Source organism: Anser anser (assembly GCF_964211835.1).
Source record: "Anser anser genome assembly, chromosome: 1".
NCBI classification, from domain to species: Eukaryota; Metazoa; Chordata; class Aves; order Anseriformes; family Anatidae; genus Anser; species Anser anser.
The window spans coordinates 215,811,853-215,835,051 of NC_139720.1; the positions used below are offsets into that span (position 1 = coordinate 215,811,853).

At 48.4% G+C, this 23,199-nt stretch overlaps 1 protein-coding gene across 28 annotated transcripts in view; it reads left to right on the forward strand.

Moving 5' to 3' along the window:
- Positions 1–23,199, forward strand: part of LCMT2 (leucine carboxyl methyltransferase 2) — a 48,460-nt gene that overhangs the window by 9,081 nt on the left and 16,180 nt on the right. For 10 of the 28 annotated variants that reach the window (XR_014578726.1, XR_014578728.1, XR_014578729.1 and 7 more), the window contains 7 exons: positions 28–285; positions 466–693; positions 3,213–3,310; positions 9,264–9,451; positions 9,541–9,676; positions 18,529–18,754; positions 20,379–21,252. Coding sequence is in view for 7 of the 28 variants with exons in the window: in XM_083821720.1 (XP_083677846.1) it covers positions 28–285; positions 466–693; positions 3,213–3,310; positions 9,264–9,451; positions 9,541–9,676; positions 14,693–14,860 (1,076 nt within the window). In the remaining 21 variants the exon portion in view is untranslated. Of the gene's footprint in view, positions 1–27; positions 286–465; positions 694–3,212; positions 3,311–6,955; positions 7,533–9,163; positions 9,452–9,540; positions 9,677–10,562; positions 10,685–11,051; positions 11,114–14,692; positions 15,685–18,528; positions 18,755–19,509; positions 21,253–23,199 lie in introns of those variants that run through there. The other 18 variants (XR_014578735.1, XR_014578736.1, XR_014578737.1 and 15 more) reach the window with 14 other exon arrangements.

Here is a 23,199-nt window from a genome sequence, read left to right on the forward strand (position 1 = left end):
ACATGCTTTGTTTCTCATTGCCTTCAGTTCCTCATCATCATGATGCTGTCAGGATGGTTGGGAGTATCAATGCATTGGTGTGTGAAGTGCACTCTGAAACTTCTGGCTTGAGACGTTACGGTCACCACTCTGCTCTTATCAAACCCAATGTAATTCTAACCACTGGAGGCTTTGGGGAGGAGAATGGACAGCACTGTCGTATGAGAAATTTTCATGTGCTAATTAAGCATGCAGGCTACTGGAAGGCTGGATGTGTGAAAAAGGAAAATCCCGATAAAAGATGGGGTGAGTATCACAAGTTGGGTATCGATGGCAAGGATAAGGAGGATGTTTTTGTGCTAGCTATGAAATAATGTCTAGTGGAAAGTGATGTCAGAGTGCAATTACACTGGCAGTCAAAGAGATGCAAAGGTTCTGAATTTCATGGAAGATCGGTGTGAACTGTGATGTCTTCTCTCTCTACAGATGAGCGATTGTACCATACTGTGTCATGTCTCTCAAGCAGCCTGGCCCTGGTGGTAGGAGGACGAATATCCCCATGTGCAGCTTTGGGAATGCTGTGGCTAAAGTTCCCCAAAACCTGTAACGACTTGGATCCAAATGACAATACAGTGGAGCTTGTAAGTTTGCAGCCTGCTGCTGAACCATTTGCTTTGCGCTGGAGACACAGTACAACTGAAGTAATATTCAAAGGTAAAAATGGAAAACGGGCTACGGTCATTCCATGATGCTTTTTCTCCACTGTTCCTTCACTGACACTCTCTCCCCCTGCTCCAGCATGGTGTTCCTCCCACAGGATGCAGTCCTTCCCGAACTGATCATATGCGAGCTTCCCACAGGCAGCAGCTCTTCAAGAATTGCTCCCATATGGGTCCATACTATGGGGTCCATCCTTTAGGAGCAAACTTTTCCAACAGGGGTCCCCCGTAGGTGTCAGCTCCTGCCAGATCACCTGCTCCTGCATGGGTTCCTCTCCACAGGCTACAGCACCAGCACAGATTCTTCTCTGGCAGAGGCTCTCCATGGGCCGCAGCCTCCTTCAGGACATATTCACCTGCTCCACCGTGGCCTCCTCCACGGGCTGCAGCATGGAAATCTGCTCCACCATGCTGCTCCACTGCGCCATCTGCGCCACTCCGTGGGCTGCAGGGGGATAGCCTGTTCCACCATGGGCATCTCCACAGGCCATAGGGGAACTTCTGCTCCAGCACCAGGAGTAGTTCCTGTTCTCCTGCACTGACCTTGGTGTCTGCATGGTTGTTTCTCACTCTTCTCTTGGGCTGCTTTTCTGCAGGAGTTTTTTTCCCTTTCTTAAACATGCTCTCACAGGGGCACAAACAACATCATATAGTGTCTCGCCTCTGGCCAGCAGCAGATTCCTTTTTGGAGCTGGCTGCAACTGGCTCTTATTTGACATGGGATAGCTTCTGGACTCTTCTCACGCTTGCAGCCCCCTGCTACCAAAGCCTTGCCACATAAACCCAATACAGGGGGAAGGTGTTTCAGTTTGCTTTTAGTTTCTCACTGTTCTAGCCTGTAAGTTATAGGTTATAAATCATATTAACCTCCCTATGCTGAGTCTGTTTTGCCCATGATGATAACTGGCGAGTGATCTCCTTATCCTTATCTCAACCTTTCCGCCCTTTCCATCATATTTTCTCCTTTTGCTTTGAGGAGGAGGGGGAGTGAAAGAGTGGCTATGGTGGATTTCAGCTGCCCATCAGTGTAAAACCACCACACACTCCTAGTTTTAACACAACTATCACAGAATGAGTACCCTCTAAAGTACAAAAGAAATTAAAAAGGGCTCTTCTCGAAACGTGAAATGTGATAATTTCTGATTACATATGCCACGTAATCCCCAGTGGTAAGTAGAATTTAAACCTAGGTATATAATTTGTTTTGGAAGACTGATTCTTTGAGATCGTTTATGGCTGAAGTGATTCATGATCGATCGTGCCAGAAAAAAGTTTCAGGACTTCCTTTTTGAAGAGCAGTGTTTTAATTTTAGAGCATTATGGAGTAGGATCCCTAGCTCTTTTTTTTGGAAGAAGTGCCTCAGAAGAAATGTTGCACTTCTGTTAGCAGTTGATAACTATTCATTAGTTGTGAGGTGTAGAATCAAGACCAGCAATGGCACACTGAAGGTTTCTCTAGTAAAGATAATGACTGTAATGGATGAAAACTAGAGCAGTTGTTAGCTAGTCAGTGGTGAGACTGAGAGTGGAATTCAGGAGATTAAAGCTGTTCTTTCTTAAGCTATGTCATTCTCTCCTAGCTGGCAAGGTGTTACTGAAGGAGAGCACCAGGGGAATTGCTAAGCAGTTGTTAATCTAGTCTATAGTATAAGCATACTTTGAATTTGTGGGGCAGTGTTTAATTAAATGGATAAGTAAAATGTTATGAATAATACAGTGCTTTTATCTTTGTTAGATTGTGTTGTGTCATCTTATTTTGCCTTGATTTTGCTTTTCAGCAAAAGTAATTGATCAATACTTGTGTTACTTGCACAGTCCATTATGAAAATGTGATGCACATTCTTGACATCTACCCAGACTACTAGTGCACCTTTTGTACGTCCTTTTTGAGGCTTCTCCGGATTCTCCAACACACTTAAATTACCTTGATCTCCCTTTTCTATGAAAAAATGCATTCTTGCTGCCTTAGGAGGATTCATCTCTTTTGTTGTTTTCTGTCAATCCATGTCATTGTGTTGCTATGATTTATGTTCTTAGGGTTTTCTAGAGGTGTCATCTTTCCATTGTCTGAATTTTCATTCCTTAACTCCATTATTTGTATTTAAAAACATTTGTTCCTTTTGGTTTTGTGACTGTGTTGTGTGAATTACATTCAGACTTTAAACATTCAGACAGTACATAATGTAAGTGGGTGATTGGGGTGTTCTCAATGATCACAAACACAAAGTATATGGCATCTCAGTGAAAATATTTTTAGTCCTACAAATGCTTTTTTAAAAAAAACAAACTAGATAAAAGAGTGATGCTTGTATCTATTAAACAATTTATTGCATTTATTGTTAAAATTTGGAAATGTGAAATCTTAAAGTTGCTGTATGTCTTTGTATAAACAGTGTATACAGCTGCATGACCAGCTATCTCAGCTCAGCTTTCCCTCCATGCAAACAGAAATTTTTGCTTTTGTGACATTGCAAATTCTAACTTCTCTTTCTCCCTCATTCTGTTTTTCTGCAGGTGAGAAGTACCTCTTTATGTATGGAGGCCGCTCTGCTGCGCAGCCAGTGCTAGGAGATTGGTATTTCCTGCACACTCCAGAAATTTCCTGCACTGTGGTAAGAACATAGGGAGGCCCTGGGGAATAGAAACTGCTGCTCTATTGGAAGCTCAACTAAATCACAGTGGTATCACCGTACTTAAGCAGATGGTAGACTGCATGATTCCAGACTGCATGGAGGAAATTCTGTTCACAGTTGTTAGAAGTAGCGGTCACTTCCAGCAGCTTTGGGCCTGGAAATTCCTCCTTACTGGCCACTGGAATCCTCTCCAGTGTTCCCAGAGACCTGGGATGTATCTGTCCCAGGCTAATAGACATGGCAGCTGTTTTCCTGTGTGCAGGTTCAGCCGGTAATGAAGCTGACTCTATATCCCAGAGACACATAGATATGTGTACGTATAGAATGCACTGGCATGGCCAGCTACACTGACTGCTACAGATAAGATGATGCTTTCAACAACACCCATGTATAACATTACCAGGACTCACATGAAATGCAGATAGTCAAGTGCCTTTAGTTCCCTCCCTCCTCTTTGGCTGATAAGGATTGGAAGTTCACTAGTCAGAGCACACATGCCTCTACTCTGTAGGTTGACAGGCATGTGTGCATTTGCAGTTCCCTCAAGTATCAGTACAGTCCCTCTGCACATCTGAGATGCCTGCCCGGATCCTGAGCTCTCTTACCTGCTCTGTGAGTCTCCTGATTGCCAGCTAGTACAGCTTGAAATTTGCTAGCAAACATTTGTGCACACTTACATCTTACAGAATCACAGAATGGGTGGGGTGAGAAGGGGCTTTCTGAAGATCATCTAGTCCAACCCTCCTGCCAAGCAGGATCACCTAGAGCACATTGCACAGAATAGCAGCCAGGCGGTTTTTGAATATCTCCGGAGAAGGAGCCTCCACTACCTCTCTGGGCAACCTGCTCCAATGCTCTGTCACCCTCACAGTAAAGAAGTGCCTCCTCATATTGAGCTGGAACCTCCTGTGCTTCAGTTTGTGCCTGCTGCCTCTCATCCTGTCGCTGGGCACAACTGAAAAGAGACTGGCTCCATCCTCTCGACACCCTCCCCTCAGATATTTATACACATTGATGAGGTCTCCTCTCAGTCTTCTCTTTTCCAGGCTAAACAGGCCCAGTTCTTTCAGCCTGTCCTCATACAACAGGTGCTCCAGTCCTCTCATCATCTAAGTAGCCCTCCTCTGAACTCATTCCAGTAGTTCTATGTCCCACTGGTACTGGGGAGCCCAGGACTGGACACAATACTCCAGGTGTGGCCTCAACAGGGCTGAGTAGAGGGGGAGGATCACCTCCCTTGACTCACTGGCAACACTCTTCCAAATGCACCCCAGGATACCGTTGGCCCTCTTGGCCACAAGGGCACATTGCCGACTCATGGTCAGCCCGCTGTCCACCAGGACTCCCAGGTCCCTCTCTGCAGAGCAGCTCTCCAGCAGGTCAGGTCCCAGCCAGTACTGGTGCTTGGGGTTATTCCTCCGTAGGTGCAGGACCTTACACTTGCCCTTGTTGAACTTCGTGAGGTTCCTCTTGTCCCAACCTTCCAGCCTGTTGAGGTCCCTCTGAAGGGCAGCACAGCCCTCTGGGGTATCAGCCATTCCTCCGAGCTTTGTGACATCAGCAAACTTGCTGAGGGTGCACTTACCTCACAGGCACCCTGCAGTCATTGATCTCTTGAATACCACCATGTCTACTACCTCTGCCTAAGCCACTAGACCTCCTGCTAGAGGTGGGAGGCTGGCTAGACCAGCTGGCTGGACCAGCTGAAAGTTTGCTAGTGAATCAGAGGTGTGTGCATCCCATGCACATGTGGTTCAGGAAAGATAGAAACACACTGGTTCCCTCTCCATCAGCTGGCATCTGGGCACATGAGCCCTGGTCATACTCATGCAGCTAGTGCTGAGACTCTGACTTCGTTCAGTTACCCAGGTTCCTCCGTGTAGTTGCATTTGGGACATACACAAGTCCTGTGACCTGTGGTCTTGTCCCGTTAGCTGAAGCCAAAAACCTCACTTGCTGCAGTTGCTGCCTGAGGCTCACACTCATACTGCAGGGCCAAGGGTACCTACAACCCCTGTTTGAATCCAGCTTGTGGTTCCAAATTCACTCTCACTGGTCCCTGCCAGTATCTAGCAGTCTGAACACAAAGCCTTTGAGAGCCATGAAGGTGCTCACTAGATTTGTGGCCCCTCCAACTGCTGATGCTAAGACCCTCACTTTTTCTAGTTGCTAGCACTGAAGGCCCTGGAGTCCTTCACCGTTGCTGTGACTCCATTTGCTTTGCTGGCCCCATATTTTCTAATGTGCGCCTCTGCAGTTGAAGACACCTAGTTCTTGCATCACTCTGGTGTGTGGTGTAGAGAATGGGATGACAAAAAAGATAGTTAAGAAAGTATTTAACCACGAGGTAAGCTAGATTGTGGTGATCGGGCACAGGGCACGTGTGCTGGTCAGTAACTATTTACATGCAACCAGACCCTTTTCTATTTATTTCTCATGTTTGTTCTCCAACAATCCCCTTTCCCTAAAAATTCCTTAACAAGTTTTGTGTAGTCCCACTGGCACCTCACCACTCCAAGTATCACAAATCCTCATGTTCTTAATTTCTTCCCTCTTAGAATTGTTGTGAAGTCCAGGCTGGCCTTCTCCAAAGCCATGCTCGGAGTTTCTTAATGGCCCATGGATTAGCGATTGGAGATTTTTGGTCTATTTTATTAACTAACACAATATTTTTGGTTTAGCTTTTTAAAGATGGAGTGTATTTTAGAAATAGTGAATAGCACAATTATAGGGTGAGCTACCCATAATAATAGATCACAAGCTAAACGTGAGTGAGTAATATGATGCCTTTGTGGAAGACCTGAGCTAAATGGTGAGGTATATAACTAGGAATGTTATCTGTAAGACACGTGAATTGGTGCTTCCATTCTATTCAGTGCTCTTAATCTCAGCAGTACCCTTGCATAACACCCAAAGCTGATTATTGAGAAAAATCGTTGTGCCAGGTGGGAATCCCTCTTGGCTGATGGTGATGGGACTGGGGATAACCAGACCTAAACCACAAAGATTCAAGTGTTTGCATCAAAGGACTACACGGGGTGGTGTAAGCCAGAAGGCAGTGCATGCTGACAGCTGAGGAAGGAGATGGGAGCATTGGAAACACTGAAGACTGCAGTAGTGCCAGTACTCAGAGGAGGGGAGGGAGCAGAGTGCTTCACTGTGCACAACTAAGAATTGTGAAGATAGCGAAGTGTTGCAATAGACTGCCAAAAGAGGTAAGAAATTCTTGTCACTGCAGACTTTCAGAAATTATTAGATGACTGTCTTGCCAGATGATCATAGGTACAGTTAATAGTTAGTTACAGTTACACAGCCATAGGATAAAGGGATGGACCACATGGCCTCTTAAATTTTCTTCACAGTTTATTTGTTATGATATTCCTTTAAACCCCTTGATATTTTTTCCATTAGTGCTTGCCCTAAAGGTTTTCTTTCTGCACGTTTGTCCTGCAGCTCAGTATTTTGTCTTGCTTTTTGCTTTGAACCACTAATCACCAGCTTTGCCTTAGGAGGGTCAAGGAGAATCTCCATCCTTTACTGGACATAGAGGGTAACATGACTACTGAGGATAAGGAAAAGACTGAAGTTCTTAATGCCTTCTTTACATCTGTCTTTACTAACCAGATCACTTATCTTTGGAGTACTCAGCCTCCCAACCTAGAAGTCTGGGATGGGGAGCAGAAGAAATCCCCCACATTTCAGGTGGAAACAGTTCGAGACCTGCTGCTTCGCCTAGACTGTCCATGGGGCCAGATGGGATCCACCTGAGGGTGCTGCAGGAGTTGGTGGATGTGATTGCTGGGATGCTTTCCATCATCTATCAGCGGTCATGGTCATCCAGAGAGGTCCCGGATGACTGGAGACTTGCTAATGTGACACCCATCTATAAGAAGGGTTGTAAGGAGGACACGGAGAACTACAGGCCTGTCAGCCTGATCTTGGTGCCAGGGAAGGTGACGGAACAGGTCATCTTGAATGCAATCACACAGCATGTGTGGGACAGCCAGGGGATCAGGCCCAGTCAGCATGGGTTCCTGCAGGGCAAGTCATGCCTGACCAATCTCATCTCCTTCTATGACTGGGTGACCTGCCTGGTGAATGAGGGAAAGGCTGTTGATGTAGTCTACCTAGACTTCAGCAAGGCCGTTGGCACGGTCTCCCACAGTATTCTGGAGAAGCTGGCAGCCCATGGCATGGACAGGTACACTCCTTGCTGGGTTAAAAACTGGCTGGGCGGCTGGGCCCAGAGAGTAGTGGTGAACGGAGTGAAATCCAGCTGGCAACCAGTCACCGGTGGTGTTCCCCAGGGGTCGGTGTTGGGGTCCATCCTCTTTAATATCTTTATTGATGATTTGGATGAGGGAATTGAGTGCACCCTCAGTAAGTCTGCAGATGACACCGAGCTGGGGGGAAGTGTCGATCTGCCGGAGGGTACGAAGGCCGTGCAGAGGGATCTGGACAAGTTGGGTCAATGGGCAGAGGCCAAGGGATGAGGTTCAGCATGGCTCAGTGCTGGGTCCTGCACTTTGGCCACAACAACCCCATGCAGTGCTACAGGCTTGGGGCAGAGTGGCTGGAAAGCTGTGCGGAGGAAAAGGATCTGGGGGTGTTGATTAATGCTTGCCTGAACACGAGCCAGCAGTGTGCTCAGGTGGCCAAGAAGGCCAACGGCATCATGGCTTGTGTCAGGAGTAGTGCAGCCAGCAGGAGCAGGGAGGTGCTCGTCCCCCTGGGCTCTGCTCTGGTGAGGCCGCACCTCGAGTGCCGGGTTCAGCTTTGGGCCCCTCGCTACCAGAAGGACATCGAGGCCCTGGAGCGTGTCCAGAGAAGGGCTCCGAAGCTGGGGAAGGGCCTGGGACACAAGTCCTGTGAGGGGCGGCTGAGGGAACTGGGGGTGTTTGGTCTGGAGAAGAGGAAGCTCAGGAGAGACCTTATTGCTCTCTGCAACTGCCTGAAAGGAAGGGGTGGGGAGCTGGGGGTCGGCCTCTTCTCACAGGTAACTAGTGATAGGGCGAGAGGGAATGGCCTCAAGTTGCGCCAAGGGAGGTTTAGGTTGGAAATGAGACATTTCTTCTTAGAAAGAGTAGTCAGGCATTGGAATGGGATGCTGAGGTGGCATCACTGTCCCTGGGGGTGTTTAAGGAGAGGTTGGACTTGGTCCTTAGGGCCATGGTTTAGTGGGTGACATTGGTGGTAGGGTGATCATTGGACCACATTATCTTGAGGTCTTTTCCAACGTTAATGATTCTATGATTCTATAATCCATGTGTTTGTAAACTTAAGGTTCACAGGTGTGTCTTGAACAGAGAGCAGCGTGCAAGAAGGAAAACAAAGTTACTTCTAATAAATGTGCAGAAATAAAACTCTATAAAGGCTGAACAATATTAAATAGGAGCCAGAGAAATACTGAAGACAGCGTAGATGGAAACATTTCTATGTAGCCATCCTTAGAGGAAACCCCCATGTGTGCAGCTTGAGGGTTTTTTTATTCTTCCCTATTTACTCAGGCATATAATGATAGGACAAGAGGGAATGCTTTTAAGCTAAAAGAGAGTGGATTTAGATTAGATGTTAGGAGAAAAATCTTTACTTGGGGTGGTGGGGCAGTGGAACAAGTTACCCAGAGAAGTTGTGGATGCCCCATCCCTGGAGGTGTTCAAGGCCAGGCTGGATGAGGCTTTGGGCAACCTGATCTAGTGGGTAATATCCCTGCCCATGTCAGGGGGATCAGAACTGGATGATCTTTAAGGTCCCTTCCAACTCAAGCCATTCTATGATTCTTTGATTCTCTGATTCTACGATTGTGCTTATTCAGTCTGTTCCCCTCCCCAGCTGTACCTATCCTATGGCAGGAAGGAAAGGAATATTATATCCCACAGGAGACAGAATGGGAAGAGAGGCAACCTTCAGGCTTGGACTTATGTTTTCTTAGATTCCTGTTGAGGGTCCAGTACCAGAAGGCCGTCACTCTCACAGTGCCTGTAGTTGGAAAGGAGGAGTGCTAATTGCAGGAGGTCTGGGAGCAGCTGAGCAGCCCTTAGGTTCAGTTTTCTTTCTGAGGGAGGCTGAACACGGCTTTCAGTGGCAGACAGTAGAGACAAACCCTCCTCTCATCCCAAGGTAAGTAGAAGGTGTTCAGCAGTGAATCCTTGGCCTGCCTCTTGCTGTCTCTCATTATTAATGGAGTTAATCTAATTTTGAACTCACAGGTATTCACATACTGCTCACGTGCATGATGGAAAACTTCTGCTTGTTGGCGGAGTGTGGCTTCACTCATTCTCTGTGCCAGGCATCACCGTCATTGACTTAATAACTGGTCTCTGCTTGGACTACGCAATTAATGTGGTAGGTACTGAATTTTTTCTTTCAGGGTAAACAGTGTTGTGTGAAGGAAGGTGGTAACTTCAGGGCCTTTTCTTGAAATGGAGTAGGGAATGCAAAGGAGTCAAATTTGTGAGTGGTAGAATTTGAGATTCTACCTGTTTGTTGTAGAATCAAATTCTGAAGTGCTTTGACCAGCCTTGAGAACATAATCGTCTTAAGAGAGGGAGAGTCTGAGTGTGCAAAAGACAGAAGGGCAGAGAGCGGCACTATTTCAGACTGGGAGCAGAACTGAGATGTGCACAAACATAGCAATTTCAGGATGTCAGTGGATGATGAGAATAGATAAAACCAGAGCCTCAGTTAGTCTTTACGGAGGTCTGTGGTATTAGTTCACTAAAAACTTCACAGTGGAAATTGCTGTGTGCTGTAGCTGCTGCCTGAAGTACAAGAAGAAAACAGCATGGAAGTACTGGAAACTCCAATTAAATATAAGACAACTTTTTGCTGTAAGGGTGATTGAACATTGGAACAGGTTCTTCTGAGTATGGAGTCTCCATCCTTGGAGATAATGCAAAACCTGACTAGGAAAGGTCCTGAGCAACTTGCTGTAGTTGAGCCTACTTTGAGCTGGGGTGGTTGTACTAGATGATACCCAGAGGTCCCTTCCAACCTCAACTTTTCTGTGATTCTTTTCTGTAATTCACTGGAAAACAATCATAGAATCATTCAGCTTGGAAAAGACCTCAAAGATCATCTAGTCCAACCTTTAACCTAGTACTGACAAGTCCAGCCCTAAACCATGCTACTAAGTTCTACATCCGGACATTTATTGAAGACCTCTAGGGATGGTGACTTGACCACTTTTCTGGGCAGCCTATTCCAATCCCATATAACCCTTTCTGTAAAGAAATTTTTCCTAAGATCCAACCTAAGCCTCCCCTGGCACAGTTTGAAGCTATTTCCCCTCATCTTACCACTTGGTGCTTGGGAGAAGAGCCCAGTCCCAACCTCGCTACAATCTCCTTTAAGGTAAATATAAAGTACAATAAGGTCTCTCCTGAACCTTCATTTATCCAAGCTAAACAACCCCAGCTCCCTCAGCTGCTTCTCATAAGCCTTAATCTCTCAAACATAAGACCTGATCTCGTCTCAGTCATACAAGTGTGCTTGTTACACAGCAGGATTTTGTCGTAGTCTGGGCAAAACTTGCCTAAATCTGAACCTGTCTATGTGAGTAGCCCTCATCTGTGATAATACTGGCTGGAGAAAGCTCCTCTTGCTTTAAAAGCTTTTATTTTTCTTTTACATAATGTAACAGATTTCCTGAGAAACCAAGGATAGGATCCACATGTACAGATGAAACTGAAATTTGTAACAGATTTGTTTTTTATGATAGGCAGTATGAAGACATCTGGCTGACATTGCAGCTTTTTCCATAGCAATGATGATGGTACAATGGTAATGAAGTTTTATCTAAAATAATAGAGCTATATAAAAAATATAAGATAAAATTTAATGTATATGACATCTCTCGTATGATTATGTAATGTATGTGACCATGGTAACTCTGTGCATGGCTACTTTAAGCATGTAGAGAGTTACTAGCCAAAAACTTTTGGCGCCGTCACCTTCTAACACGTGTATAAAAGCAGTAATACTAATAGTATCCAGTACTGCACAGAAAACCAACGTTTCCAGTCTTTCAAGACTCGGGACCAATCTACATACGCTACACAATACTGTCAGTACTTGAGAACAGAACTGGTAGGTTCTAAAGCCTACAGATTTGCGCCTAAGTCAAGCCAAACAATTCATGAGCAAAAACAGCTACCGATCTTTCTGCATCCATGTTATAGAATTGCAGAATAACTGAAGTTGGAAGGGACCTCTGGAGGTCATCTGGTCCAAACCCTGCTCAAGCAGGGCCACCTATAGTCACCAGAACCAAGTCCACTTGGCTTCTGATTATCTCCAAGGAAGGAGACTTCATAAATTCTCTGGGCAACCTGCACCAGCAATCCATCACCTGCATAGTAAAGAACGCTTCCTGATGTTCAGACAGAACCTCCTGCATTTCTGTTTGTGCCCACTGCCTCTTGTCCTGGCACTACCACAGAAAAGAGCCTGGCTCCAACATCTTTGCATCCGCCCTTCAGGTATTTATAGACACTGGTGAGGTTCCCCTGAGCTTTCTCTTTTGCAGGCTGAACAATGCCAGCTCTTTCAACCTCTTCTCATAGCAGAGGTGTTATACTCTCATTAGAATCCTTGTGGCCATATGTTGTACTCTTTTCAGTGTGTCCATGTCTCTCTTGTACTTGGGGCCCCAGCACTGGACCCAGCACTCTGGATGTGGCCCCACTAGTGCTGAACAGAGGTGCAGGATCACCTCCCGTGACCTGCTGCCAATTCTTTGCCTAATGCAGCCCAGGATACCTGGCGCTTTCTTTGAAACAAGGATGCATTGCTAGTTCATGTTCAACTTAGTGTCCACCAGGACCCCCCAGGTTCTTCTCTGCACAGCTGCTTTCCAGGTGGGTGACCCCCAGTATGTCTTGTGGCCTGGGGTTGTTCCTCCTCGGGGCAGGACTTTGCACTTCTCCTTGATGAGCTCCATGAGGTTCCTGTCAGCTCATCTCTCCAGCCTGTCCAGGTCCCTCTGGATGCTAGTATGCCCCCCTGGTGTATCTACCACTCCTATCAGTTTTGTGCCATCTGCAGGCTTGCTGAAGATGCACTCTGCCCCATCATCGAGATCGTTAGTGGAGATGTCAAATAGGATTGGACACAGTGTTGACCTCTGTGGTAGAATGCTAGTTATTGGCCTCCAGATGAACTTTGTGCCACTGATCATCACTGTCCGGGCTTGGCCATTCAGCCAGTTTTCAGCCCACCTTACTATCTGCTCATCTAGCCCATACGTCACCAGCTTGTCTGTGAGAATCTTATGGGGGATAGTATCAAAATAAGATAAGAGGTGATCTGAGACAGCCAGCATGGCTTCACCAAGGGTAAATTGTGCCTGACCAATCTGGTGGCTTTCCACAATGGAGTGACTGCATTGTTTGACAAGGGAAGACTGACCGATGTCATCTACCTGGACTTCTTCAAGGCCTTTGACACAGTCCCACATGACATGCTGGTCTCCAAATTGGAGAGGTATGGATTTGATGGGTGGACCATTCAGTGGATAAGATGTTGGCTTGAAGGTCACATCCAGAGAGTAGTGGTCAATGGCTCTATGTCCAAGTGGAGGCCGGTGACGAGTGGTGTACTTCAAGGGTCTGTCCTGAGGCCACTACTATGTAGTATCTTTTTCAATGACATAGACAGTGGGATCGAGTGCACCCTCAGCAAATTTGCAGTTGACACCAAGCTGAGTGGTGCGGTTGATACGATAGAAGGAAGGGATGCCATCCAAAGGGACCTGGACAGGCTGGAGAAGTGGTCCCATATGAACCTAATGAGGTTCAACAAGTCTAAGTGCAGGGAGCTGCACTTGGGCCAGGGCAATCCCAGACAGGAGTACAGACTGGGAGAAGGACTCATTGAGAGCAGCCCTGCAGAGAAGGACTTGGGGGTTCTGTTGGATGAAAAGCTCAAAATGAACCAGCAGTGCGTGCCTGCAGCACAGCAGGCCAACTGCATCCTGGGCTGCATCAACAGAGGTGTGACCAACGGGTTGAGGGAGCTGATTGTCCCCCTCTGCTCTGCCTTGTGAGGCCCCAGTCGGAGTACTGCATCCGGGTCTGGAGCCCCCAGCACAAGAAGGAGGTGGAACTGTTAGAACAGGTCCAGAGGAGGGCCACAAAGTTGATCAGAGGGCTGGAGCACCTCTCCTATGAAGATAGGTTGAGAGAGCTGGGGCTGTTCAGCCTAAAGAAGAGAAGGCTCTGGGGGGTGACCTCATTGTGGCTTTTCAGTACTTAAAGGAGGCTTATAAAAAAGATGGAGAGCTACTCTTTGTTCAATCAGATGTTGACAGGACGAGGGTGAATGGTTTTAAACTAAAAGAGGAGAGATTTAGATTAGAGGTTAGGAGGAAATTCTTCATTCAGAGAGTGGTGAGGCACTGGCACAGGTTGCCCAGAGAGGTTGTGGATGCCCCATCCCTGGAGGTGTTCAAAACCGGGTTGGACCAGGCCCTGGGCAACCTGATCTAGTTGATGGCGTCCTGCCTATGGCAGGATGGGTTGGAACTAGATGATCTTTGAGGTCCCTTCCAACCCAAGCCATTCTATTATTTTATGGTTCTGTGAAAAGCTTTACTGAAGTCCATGTAGACAATATCCACTGATCTCCCCTCATTTACCAGGCCAGTCATTTCACTGTAGGAAGTCATCAGGTTGGTCAAGCATGACTTCCCCTTGGCGAATCCATGGTGACTACTCCTGGTGATTTTCTTATCCAGTAATTATAGAGGCCTGGAGAGTACGAAGACATTCTCTCATTCAGAACCACTGAACTGCAAGTTGTTCAGTGAGTGGAGTATCTTAGAAGAGTACATCATGGTTTCCTTGCTCTTACGTTCTTCTCTAGGAATCTGTTTTTGTCCATATTTGTAGTTGGTGTAGTTGACTAAATGGTCACCCATTGTGATTGTCCTTAACTTTTTAATGAAGGTATCTATATGAAGTATCTCTATAGCACTGTATGAGGTATACATCTGTTGAAGTCCTGTATATTCAAAGATTACTTCCGAAGTCTGATCCAGATTGGTGGAAGCAATAATTGGACCAGAATTTACCAGGTGCCTAAGTGGTGAACTTACTCCATTTCCATTTGCTCCCTAGTATGGAAAAAAAAAAAAAAAAAAGTCCCACCCTAAGATGTTAGATTTCTGAGTCATTAGAGAAGCTACTAGTTCTCATTCCCATTCTGAATTTTGAGTACTTTGTCCAGACATCCTACTCCTCTATGTCCAATTCCCCATCTTGACCTTTGTGTACCTCTCCAGAATGTGACTGGCTGGTGTCCCCCAGACTACACAGGCTTCTGTTTCAGGCTAAGGACTCAAAATCTCCTCTTTCTTTTCAGGAGCATTTGGAGTGGCCATTAATGCTGCATAATCATAGTAGTGTTTTTCTGCCAAATGAAAAGGAGTTGTTGCTTATTGGTGGTGGTGGGAACTGCTTCTCCTTTGGGACATACCTGAACCCAAAGCCCGTCTCACTGAGCCTCAGAAATATTCTGACCAGCCACTAATTGGGACCAAACAGGACTGAACAGTGCCACTGCATCATGGTGAGACAGCTATTTGCTTGCAGATTCAAGAACAGAATGTTACCACAAAGGTTTTCTATCCAGAATGCATTTGTAAAGGTGGACTAAGGAGAAGGGTTTAGGAGGTAAAGTTATGACAAGCATGCATACTTAATTGATTTTTTTTTAATTTTATTTATTCTTTGTTTTGCTGCAAATGAAGTGTCCCAGAAGTAGCTCTGTGGTGGTAGCTGTAGCCCTTAGAGGTAAAATGAGGACCAGTGCTGTGTTGAAAAGGGCCGTAAGTTTGCACAGAGCTGACTTGGAAGTAAAGTGAAGCCACTGAGTTAAAAAGCCATTGGAAATATGCAGCCAAGCATAATTAAATAAGTGAAACAGAATGTGTCATAGGTCATATTTGAACATTTCTAAAAGTCACACCAGAGAGATGAAGGAATTAATTATACCTCTGCCTCATCCTGTGAGACCACAAGCCATTGAGTAACTGTAAGCTGGGATTCTCAGGAGACATACTGAGAGTCTTGGGTTCCTTCTCTGCTTGCCCCCCCCAAGGCCTTACAGATTAAAAATTTTAGGTTTAATGTTTTTCCCTTTGAAATACCAAAAGCAATATTGAGACGCCTACTTCTGGTGTCTCTGTTGGTAATAGCTGCATACTTTCGCACTTGTCCTCGTGACTTTCCCTTTCAAATACTGGTAATGCAGAGACTGTTAAACAGTCATCTCTGCTATGGTGCGTTTTGTTTTTTACTTCCCCAAACCAAAAATGTCTTGAGCCAGTAACAGTAAAATTTCTATTACTTTCAGTCGTCCTTGTCGTCACAGTTGTGCCTCTGTTGTGCTCCTTGGCCAACCCTCTTGATCATCCTTGTCCTGCTCCCTGCCCCCTGGGTGGTTCTTCTGTCCCTTTGCCCCGCTGTCTGTCTGTTTTCTCTCTCGCTGTTTGTGTCCTGCTTGTGCCCTTTTCCTTAATTTTGTTTCCTCCTTCTGTGCCTCGTCACAGCCTGTGGCCGCAGGAGGCAATGGTTCCCCACGGGATGGATGCAGAGATGGACAGAGGGAGGGATGCTGTTTTATGCCCGAGCCCCATGGCCCCCCAAGGGAAGGGGAGAATGTACGGGCAGGGAGCCCCACTGCAGCCTCCCTCTCTCCCAGTAGTCCTGTGCACAAGTTAATAGTTTGCCTTCTGGCTTGCACTCCCATCTGTGTTTGTAGCCCTGTGTCCAGTGGCCATCGCCATGTCTGTGGGTGCAGGTTCCGTAGCAGGGTGGGTGCGGAGGGGGCAGGGCCTTGGGGGTTGACCCTGTTTTCAGCGGCCGTGGGAGGGGTGTTGTCGGTGGATGCAGACGGCCCCTCTGGGTGTGGAGGTCATCTTGCCAGGGGGCTGCAGGCTATGGGGCCAGCGGGGCAGGAGGGTAGCGGGGCGAAGGAAGGAGGGCGGTTAGGCCTGTGCTGTCTTTGTGCCCTGGGGCAGGTGTGAGGGGGGGGGCTGGGGTTCCCCGGCGAGGAAGAGGGGAAGGGAGAGTGTCAGGGAGGCTGGGGCCCGCAGGATCGGCGGCTGGGGCAGAGAAACAGCCGGCGGTAGGGGGCAGCCGCGGAGCAGGAGCGAGGTAGGGGCGCCAGGCTGGCCGTGGCGGGGGGGCGCAGCGGGTCAGAAAGCCCGGGGCTGGCTCCGGGGCATCAGCGGGATCAGGTGGCTGTGAGCACCGTGCCCCGCAGCATGCCGGGAGTTGTGGTCTTCGGGCTCCGGGCTTCCGGTCGGCCACTTTGGTTTCCGGAGCTCGCCGGGAAACGTAGTTTCGCGATGCCGCTTGGCTTCCAAGCCGGGAGTGGCACTGGGACAGCTAGGATGGGCAGTTACTTCCTCCACGCCAGTGGAGTGGGGTGCCTTCTCTTGCCGTTCCCGTGTGGTTTTCCGCGCAGCTCCCGCTGCTTCTCTTAACGAGCAGACAACCAGGGAAGCAGCGCCTGCCGTTCCGCTTTTGCGCATGCGCAGAGCAGGCTGACTCGGCGCCGCCGCAGCGTCTGATGCCACCTGCTGGTCGAACTGCGGTACTGCAGGCGGAGAGGAGCCGCAGTGACGCTTTGCTCTCTGCTCCCGTCTGCTGGCGGAATGCGGGTACTGCAGGCAGTGGCGATGCGCATGCGCTGTAGCGGAGCGTCTCTCTGCTCCCCCCTGCTGGCAAGTTATTGGTACTGCAGGTGGAGAAGCGCCGCGCATGCGTTGTAGCAGTGGCCAGGCCTCGTGCCCCCAGCATGGCGTGAATTGTGGTCTTTGGGATCCGGGCTTCCGGTACACCACGTTGGCTTCCGGGGCACGCTGGGAAATGTAGTTTCACGCTGCTGCTCGGCTTCCAAGTCAGGAGTGGCAAGGAGACAGGTAGGAATGGCAGTTGCTTCCTCTGCACTGGTGGAGCAGGGTACCTTTTCTTATCGTTTCCGTGTGGTTTTCTGCACAGTTTCAGCTGCTTCCTTTAAGGAGAAAATGGTTTGAGAAGCCGTGCCTAGTTCCACGCATGCGCAGAGGCAGCCAGAGAAAAAGTACCGCCGGCGGAGGGCCGGTGCACATGCGCACTAGCGACGCATCGCCCTATGCCGCCACCTGCTGGTACTGCAGGCGGAACGGCTGTGCAGGGAACGCCCCGGGGGGGCGGGGCGGGACTACAGAGCAGGCGTGGGGCTGGGGGCGCTGTGCTGCAGGTCAGGAAGCCTGGGCTGGCTCAGGTGGGTTGGGTGTCTGTCAGCAGGTGGCGAGCAATTGCATTGTGCGTCGCTTGCTTTGTAACATCCCATCAGCAGCAGCAACATCCTTATTATTACTTCCCCGCCTTTTCTGTCCAATTAAACTGTCTTTATCTGAACTCATGAGCTTTGACTATTTTTTCTTCCCAAGTCTCCCACGGTGCTATTTGCTCTAGCCACTTGCCAGGTTAAGCCAGAACAAGAACACAGATGGGAAAGAGTAGAATGCGCACCTCCTCATTTGGCTTTCAAAAATAAACGGACTAACAAGTTACTCTAGTGAATGGTTTGGGGTTGACTGGGCAAGTTCTTTGGACTTAGGGAACTTGTCAGGATTACTGGTCTTCTCTTTCTAATGTTATTTTTCGTTATACTCACTGCAAACCCTTGCTGAATTTGAAAAAGTTACAGAGAGGTCACCTGTGATGTCTTTGTGTATCTCTGGAAAGGGGGATGCATTGCATGGAGGTGCGACTCTTTCTGTAATCTCTTGTCAAAAACTTTCTGGTTAATGTGTTCTTCAGCCTGTTGGTTACGAATGTCCTGCAGGGGTGTCTGCCATTCCCACAATAGGGAGAGCTGCAGAGCGGGTACCGAGTGGGAAGGAGCTTCAAGTGACAGCTGATGTCACCGTTAAGAGTACTGTGGGAGCGGACAGGGACAGGACGTGGAAGGAGAACTTGATGAGAAGGAGCTGCTCTGGAAGGTGGAGGTGGGCAGTGACCCGAGAGCAGCAAAATACACAGGGAAAGATGCAGGGGGGAGGGAGATGTTAGGAGAGGTGGAGCAACTGACAGGAGCAACTTTTCCCTTTCCTATGGAGGGAGATGATGATCTGAAATCTGCCGTAAAGAAATGCTTGCTGTTTGCCGTTCAGGCTGTAAAGTCACTTGTCTTCCTGATAACAGCTGCATGCACGTGGCGTCGCAGGCTGTGAATGCCTGGGCAGGGATCTCTCTGTGTGGGGTGGCGAGTTCCTGGGAAAGCCATCATCTGCTGAAAGAAAGCCTGGGAGTACTTCTCAGAAGAAGACATATGGGAACACATATGGGAACATATGGGAACCCCCAACTTGTGCGCTGAGCATGCAAGACAAACATCCGTGGCATGAAGACTGAGGACAGCTTCTCAGAGGTAAGTAGCTTTCCCTTTGTTCCCCTGTCCTCTCAGGAGCCCTCCTTACGCTCTTTGTGCATGCTTGAGGCCTCCAACACTCATTTTTTCCTCTACTTAGCATTCCTAGTCCCTGCCTTATCCTCCCCACCACACACACTTCCCAAGGACCTGCTCAGCAGTAAAAGATGGGGGGCTGGGGTGGATGTTGGACTCCTTACTTTACTTTGCTTTTGCCGTACCTGTTAAGCTGTCTTGACCTCAACCCGTGATGTTTCTTGCTTTCGCCTTTCTGATTCTCTTCCCCCACCTGGCTTGGAAGGGGAAGTGAGCAAGGGTCTGCCTGGTGCTCAGGGACGTCTGGGGCAGCTAGCCCACAACCTTTTGATAAATGCCCATGTTTTCTGTTATTCTTAATTTTGAAAATGTTTTAATGAAACCATGCTTAGGAATATGCTTTAAAGACATGGAGGTATTTGTGCTTTGAGAAAAAAGTTGCACCAAGTTCTTAAACACCTTCAGAAAGGGCTGTGACTTTCCTAGTCAGCTTGGGTGGCAGTCACCAGCAAAACACGAGCACACGGGCAACTTGGACCTTGGATGCAAACTGAAAGGTGTTTCTTAAGTATAACATACACTCCCTTATAAAGTTTATCTGTTGTCCTGGTTTCACCTAGGATAGAGTTAATTTTCCTCCTAGTAGCTGGTATGGTGCTGTGTTTTGGATTTAGGATGAGAATAATGTTGATAACACACTGATGTTTCAATTGTTGCAGAGCAGTGCTTGCACTAAGCCAAGGACTTTTCAGCTTCTCGCTCTGTCCTGCCAGCAGGCAGACTGGGCGTGCAGCAGGAGCTGGGAGGGGACAGACCCAGGACAGCTGACCCAAACTGGCCAAAGGGGTATTCCATATCATCTGACGTCATGCTGAACAATTCATGTGGGGGGACTGGCTGCTTGGGGATAGGCAGGGCATTGGTCAGCAGGTGGTGAGCAATTGCAATGGGCATCACTTGGTTTGTACACGTTATTATTAGTAGTACTATTATCATTATTACTATTATTTTCCTTTATTTTATGTCCTAATAAACTGTCTTTATCTCAACCCACAGGCTTTCATTTCTTTCTAATTCTCTCCCCCATTCCAGAGAGGGAGGGGGGAGGAGGAGTGAATAGCTTTGTGGTGCTTGGCTGCTGGCCGGATTAAACCACAACACCTGTCTAGCATCAATTAGCCTCTACTGGGTTTTCCCAAAAGGACTGGGATTAAACAGTGGGCGTGTGCCTCAGCCCTGCATAATTTTGTTCTGCAGCAGTAATTTCTTGTTCTGTGGTTAAGTTTTCCAGTAGCTTGTATTTTGCAGAAAGCACTTAGAAACTTATTTAGGTTGCTTCCAAACAAGTAAAGAGAAAGTCCTTTTACCTTTATAGTAGGGCTGATTTTCCCTTAGGCTAGAAAAGATAGTAAGATACCACCAGATAGTAAGCTACAAGCTTTGTTAAGAGATGACCAAACGTACTGGGGCCTTCTTAAAAACAAACAAAAAACAAACAAACAACAAAGGGGCAACCTCTGCCCTAAATTGTGAAAACGCATAAAGCTTTAAGTGTGTTTTTTTTTGTTTTTTTTTGGGTTTTTTTTAGCTTCAACATCAGCCCTGCTCCGGGAAGCCGTGCCTGCCGCTCAGCTTCCGCGCATGCGCGGAGCTGGCCGGCTCAACAGCAGCGAGAGGCGGGCGGCACTGAAGGGCCGGCGCCGCACATGCGCAGTAGTGTTCCTGCCCGCGGCAAGATAACAGCGCCCTTCTCTGGAGCAGGAGTCGCGCCAGGCTTGGGCTCGGGCTCGGCTCAGGACAGGACGGGATGCCGAGGCGGGGTGCCACGACGAGGTTGATGGTCGGGGCCGTCCCGAGATGGCGCGCAGGGCAAGGCGGCGGTCGGGAGCACCGTGTGGTCGGCGGTTTCTGGGGAAATGGCCCTTGTGTGGGCGGGGGCCGCGCCAGGCCGGGCCAGACTAGACATGCTAGGGGGACTGGCGGCCAGGCGGAAAAAGCGGCCTGAGGCGGCGGCGGGGACGGGGAGGAACGAGCAGCGAGAGGCGGCAGGGTGGTGTGTGTGGCAGAGTCCCCGCGGGGTTGGGTGGGCTGCTCCATCTCGAGGCATGCTGGGAGCTGTAGTCCTGTGCTGCCGGGCGGCCATGTTATTTCCAGGGCGCGTGGCTGCGGGGAGGTCTTTCCCTCAGCTGGGGGCAGGTCGTGCGCGTCGGGAGGCACGGGCTCCTGCAGGCTGCCTGTGTGGTTGCCAGCGGTAAGACGAGCGAGAGCCTTTGGGGGTGCCTCCTGGGAGCATCTGTCTGGGAGGGGTGGGGTTGCAGTGGTTGGGAACAGGTCCTTGGTGCATTTGATTGTTGTACTGTGTCTCGGAGGTTTTCCTCTCCCTATTTCTGAAAAACAGTTCTCTCCTTTCTCTGCAGTTCACCATGGCAGAAGCAGCTCCCTGCCGCTAGGACTCCTGTGAGGTTTGTTGATGAGCGAAGGTGACACACTGTGTAAAATGAGAAAAGCTGCAGCTGATGTGCTGCAGTTACAGGTTTCCCAGGAGAAAGAGCAGCCTGTCTGTCCTGACAGCAACCTTGAGGTGAACTCCAAGTGTGCTCTTAATCTTTGTGTGCCCCAGGCTCAAAGGCTTAATCGAATTTGCAGGACTGTGAACTGCTCGGAGCTGGGAAGTGCAAAGGAAAGCTGTGTAGTGCCTGCAAAATTGTAGTAACTTCTTAGAACTAGAACTAGTTGGCCTGTCAAACTCTGTCTCTTTGTTGCTCAGTCTTTGGTACGAGAGGCTAAACTTTGTCCCACTTCAGCTTTAAAAATTATCATAGAAATAAACAAATGCTTGTAGGGCTTTCCAGTATGGTAGTTGTGGTTGGTCAAGAAAAACTTGTGAGGAAATTTCTTTTTATCTATTTATTATGTCCAAAGAGTTTAGCTTGAACTGTGTGCCATAAAAGAGGTCTAAGGCACATATTGAACAGCAAGAGAAAGCAAATTTGCTGGGTAAGCACTGGCTGTGGCAAATTTGATTGGGAATTGAGTGGTTGGGGGTCTTTCCAACAGAATTCGGTACGCAGACAGAAATGTGACCTTTGAGGTCCTTGTCTGTCTGCCATTGAAGCTGTGGCATTTTGTTGAGGACTGGCTCGCTGCGCGTAATCACATTGATATCATGCAGCTGCAAGATAAGGAAATGTCGGATTACCGCACCCAGCTGGTCTAGAAAAACAAGAGCAAAGGCACGTACGCAAGGCTTGTCTGGGAACTCTTGTGAGAAATCCCAGGCAATTAGAAACAATGATAGTAGAGGGCATACTGCCCTGGGAGTTATAGTTAGAATAGAAAAGGGAACTAGCAGATAAAAGAATGCGGAACTAACAGATAGGGTAGGAGATGACGCTTACCAATAAGGAGCTTGGCTTTTGCAATATGTATGAGCTAATTATCCTGTACACGATAAAAGACAATTGAGCTATCCATTAAAGTTGAAGCATACTTAACACTCATATTGAGCGTTTGTGTCTTCCCTCCGTCGACAACAAATGGCGCCCGAACAGGGACCTTGCTGGACGAGGACCCGAAACGAGTAAGCTGGTCTTAGTCGACGGAGAAAAAGGGAAAGCCGGTTCTGACTACGTAACCTGGATCCGCGGAACATAAGATTGGGGCGAGCAGAAGGCGACTCGGGAAGAGCGCCCGGGACGAACCCATAGCGGGTCCCGCCGGAACGCCGCGAACGGAAGCTTTGTACGGGGGCAACGGCACCGTGAGTAAGCATGGAGAAACAAGCGGCAATTAATTTACTTAAGTGCTTTTTAGAAAAGCGTAAGACGCCAGATATAGATTGTCATAAAGAATTACAGGGGTTAGTGGCCTATGGGGTGGCGAAGGGCTGCTTTATTAACCCTGACACATTGTTTGAGGAGGATGAGTGGCGTAAGTTTGGTGATATATTGTTTGAGGAAATGATTAGTGAGAATAAGACGGCTAAGAAGCTGGCAAAACCGTGGCGGGCTGTTACGAATGCTTTAACAATACATCGGGTAGAACAGAAAGTAGCAGCCGCTGCAACAGAGCGGCTGGGCAAAACGTTGAGGGCGGATGAAGAGGCCAATCCGTACCCCCTCCCTCCATCGGTCCAACAATTCACCATGAAGGCACCCGGGGGATGGGGAGAGGGGGCACGACCCAGTGCACCTCCTCTACCCCTGGAAACTCCCGAGGGAGAGGCGGCAGGCGAGGGGAGAAATAAGAATCCATTTTTGAAAGATATGCGACTCGAATCAGGGGGGTCGGAGAGAGCAGGACTCTGGGCGAAAATAGCAGGGGAGGCGTTACGTGAAGGTGATGTGGGGGCAGCGACAGAGCTTGTAGGCGCCTTCCCCGTGGTGTATTCTCCACCAGACGCCCAGGGC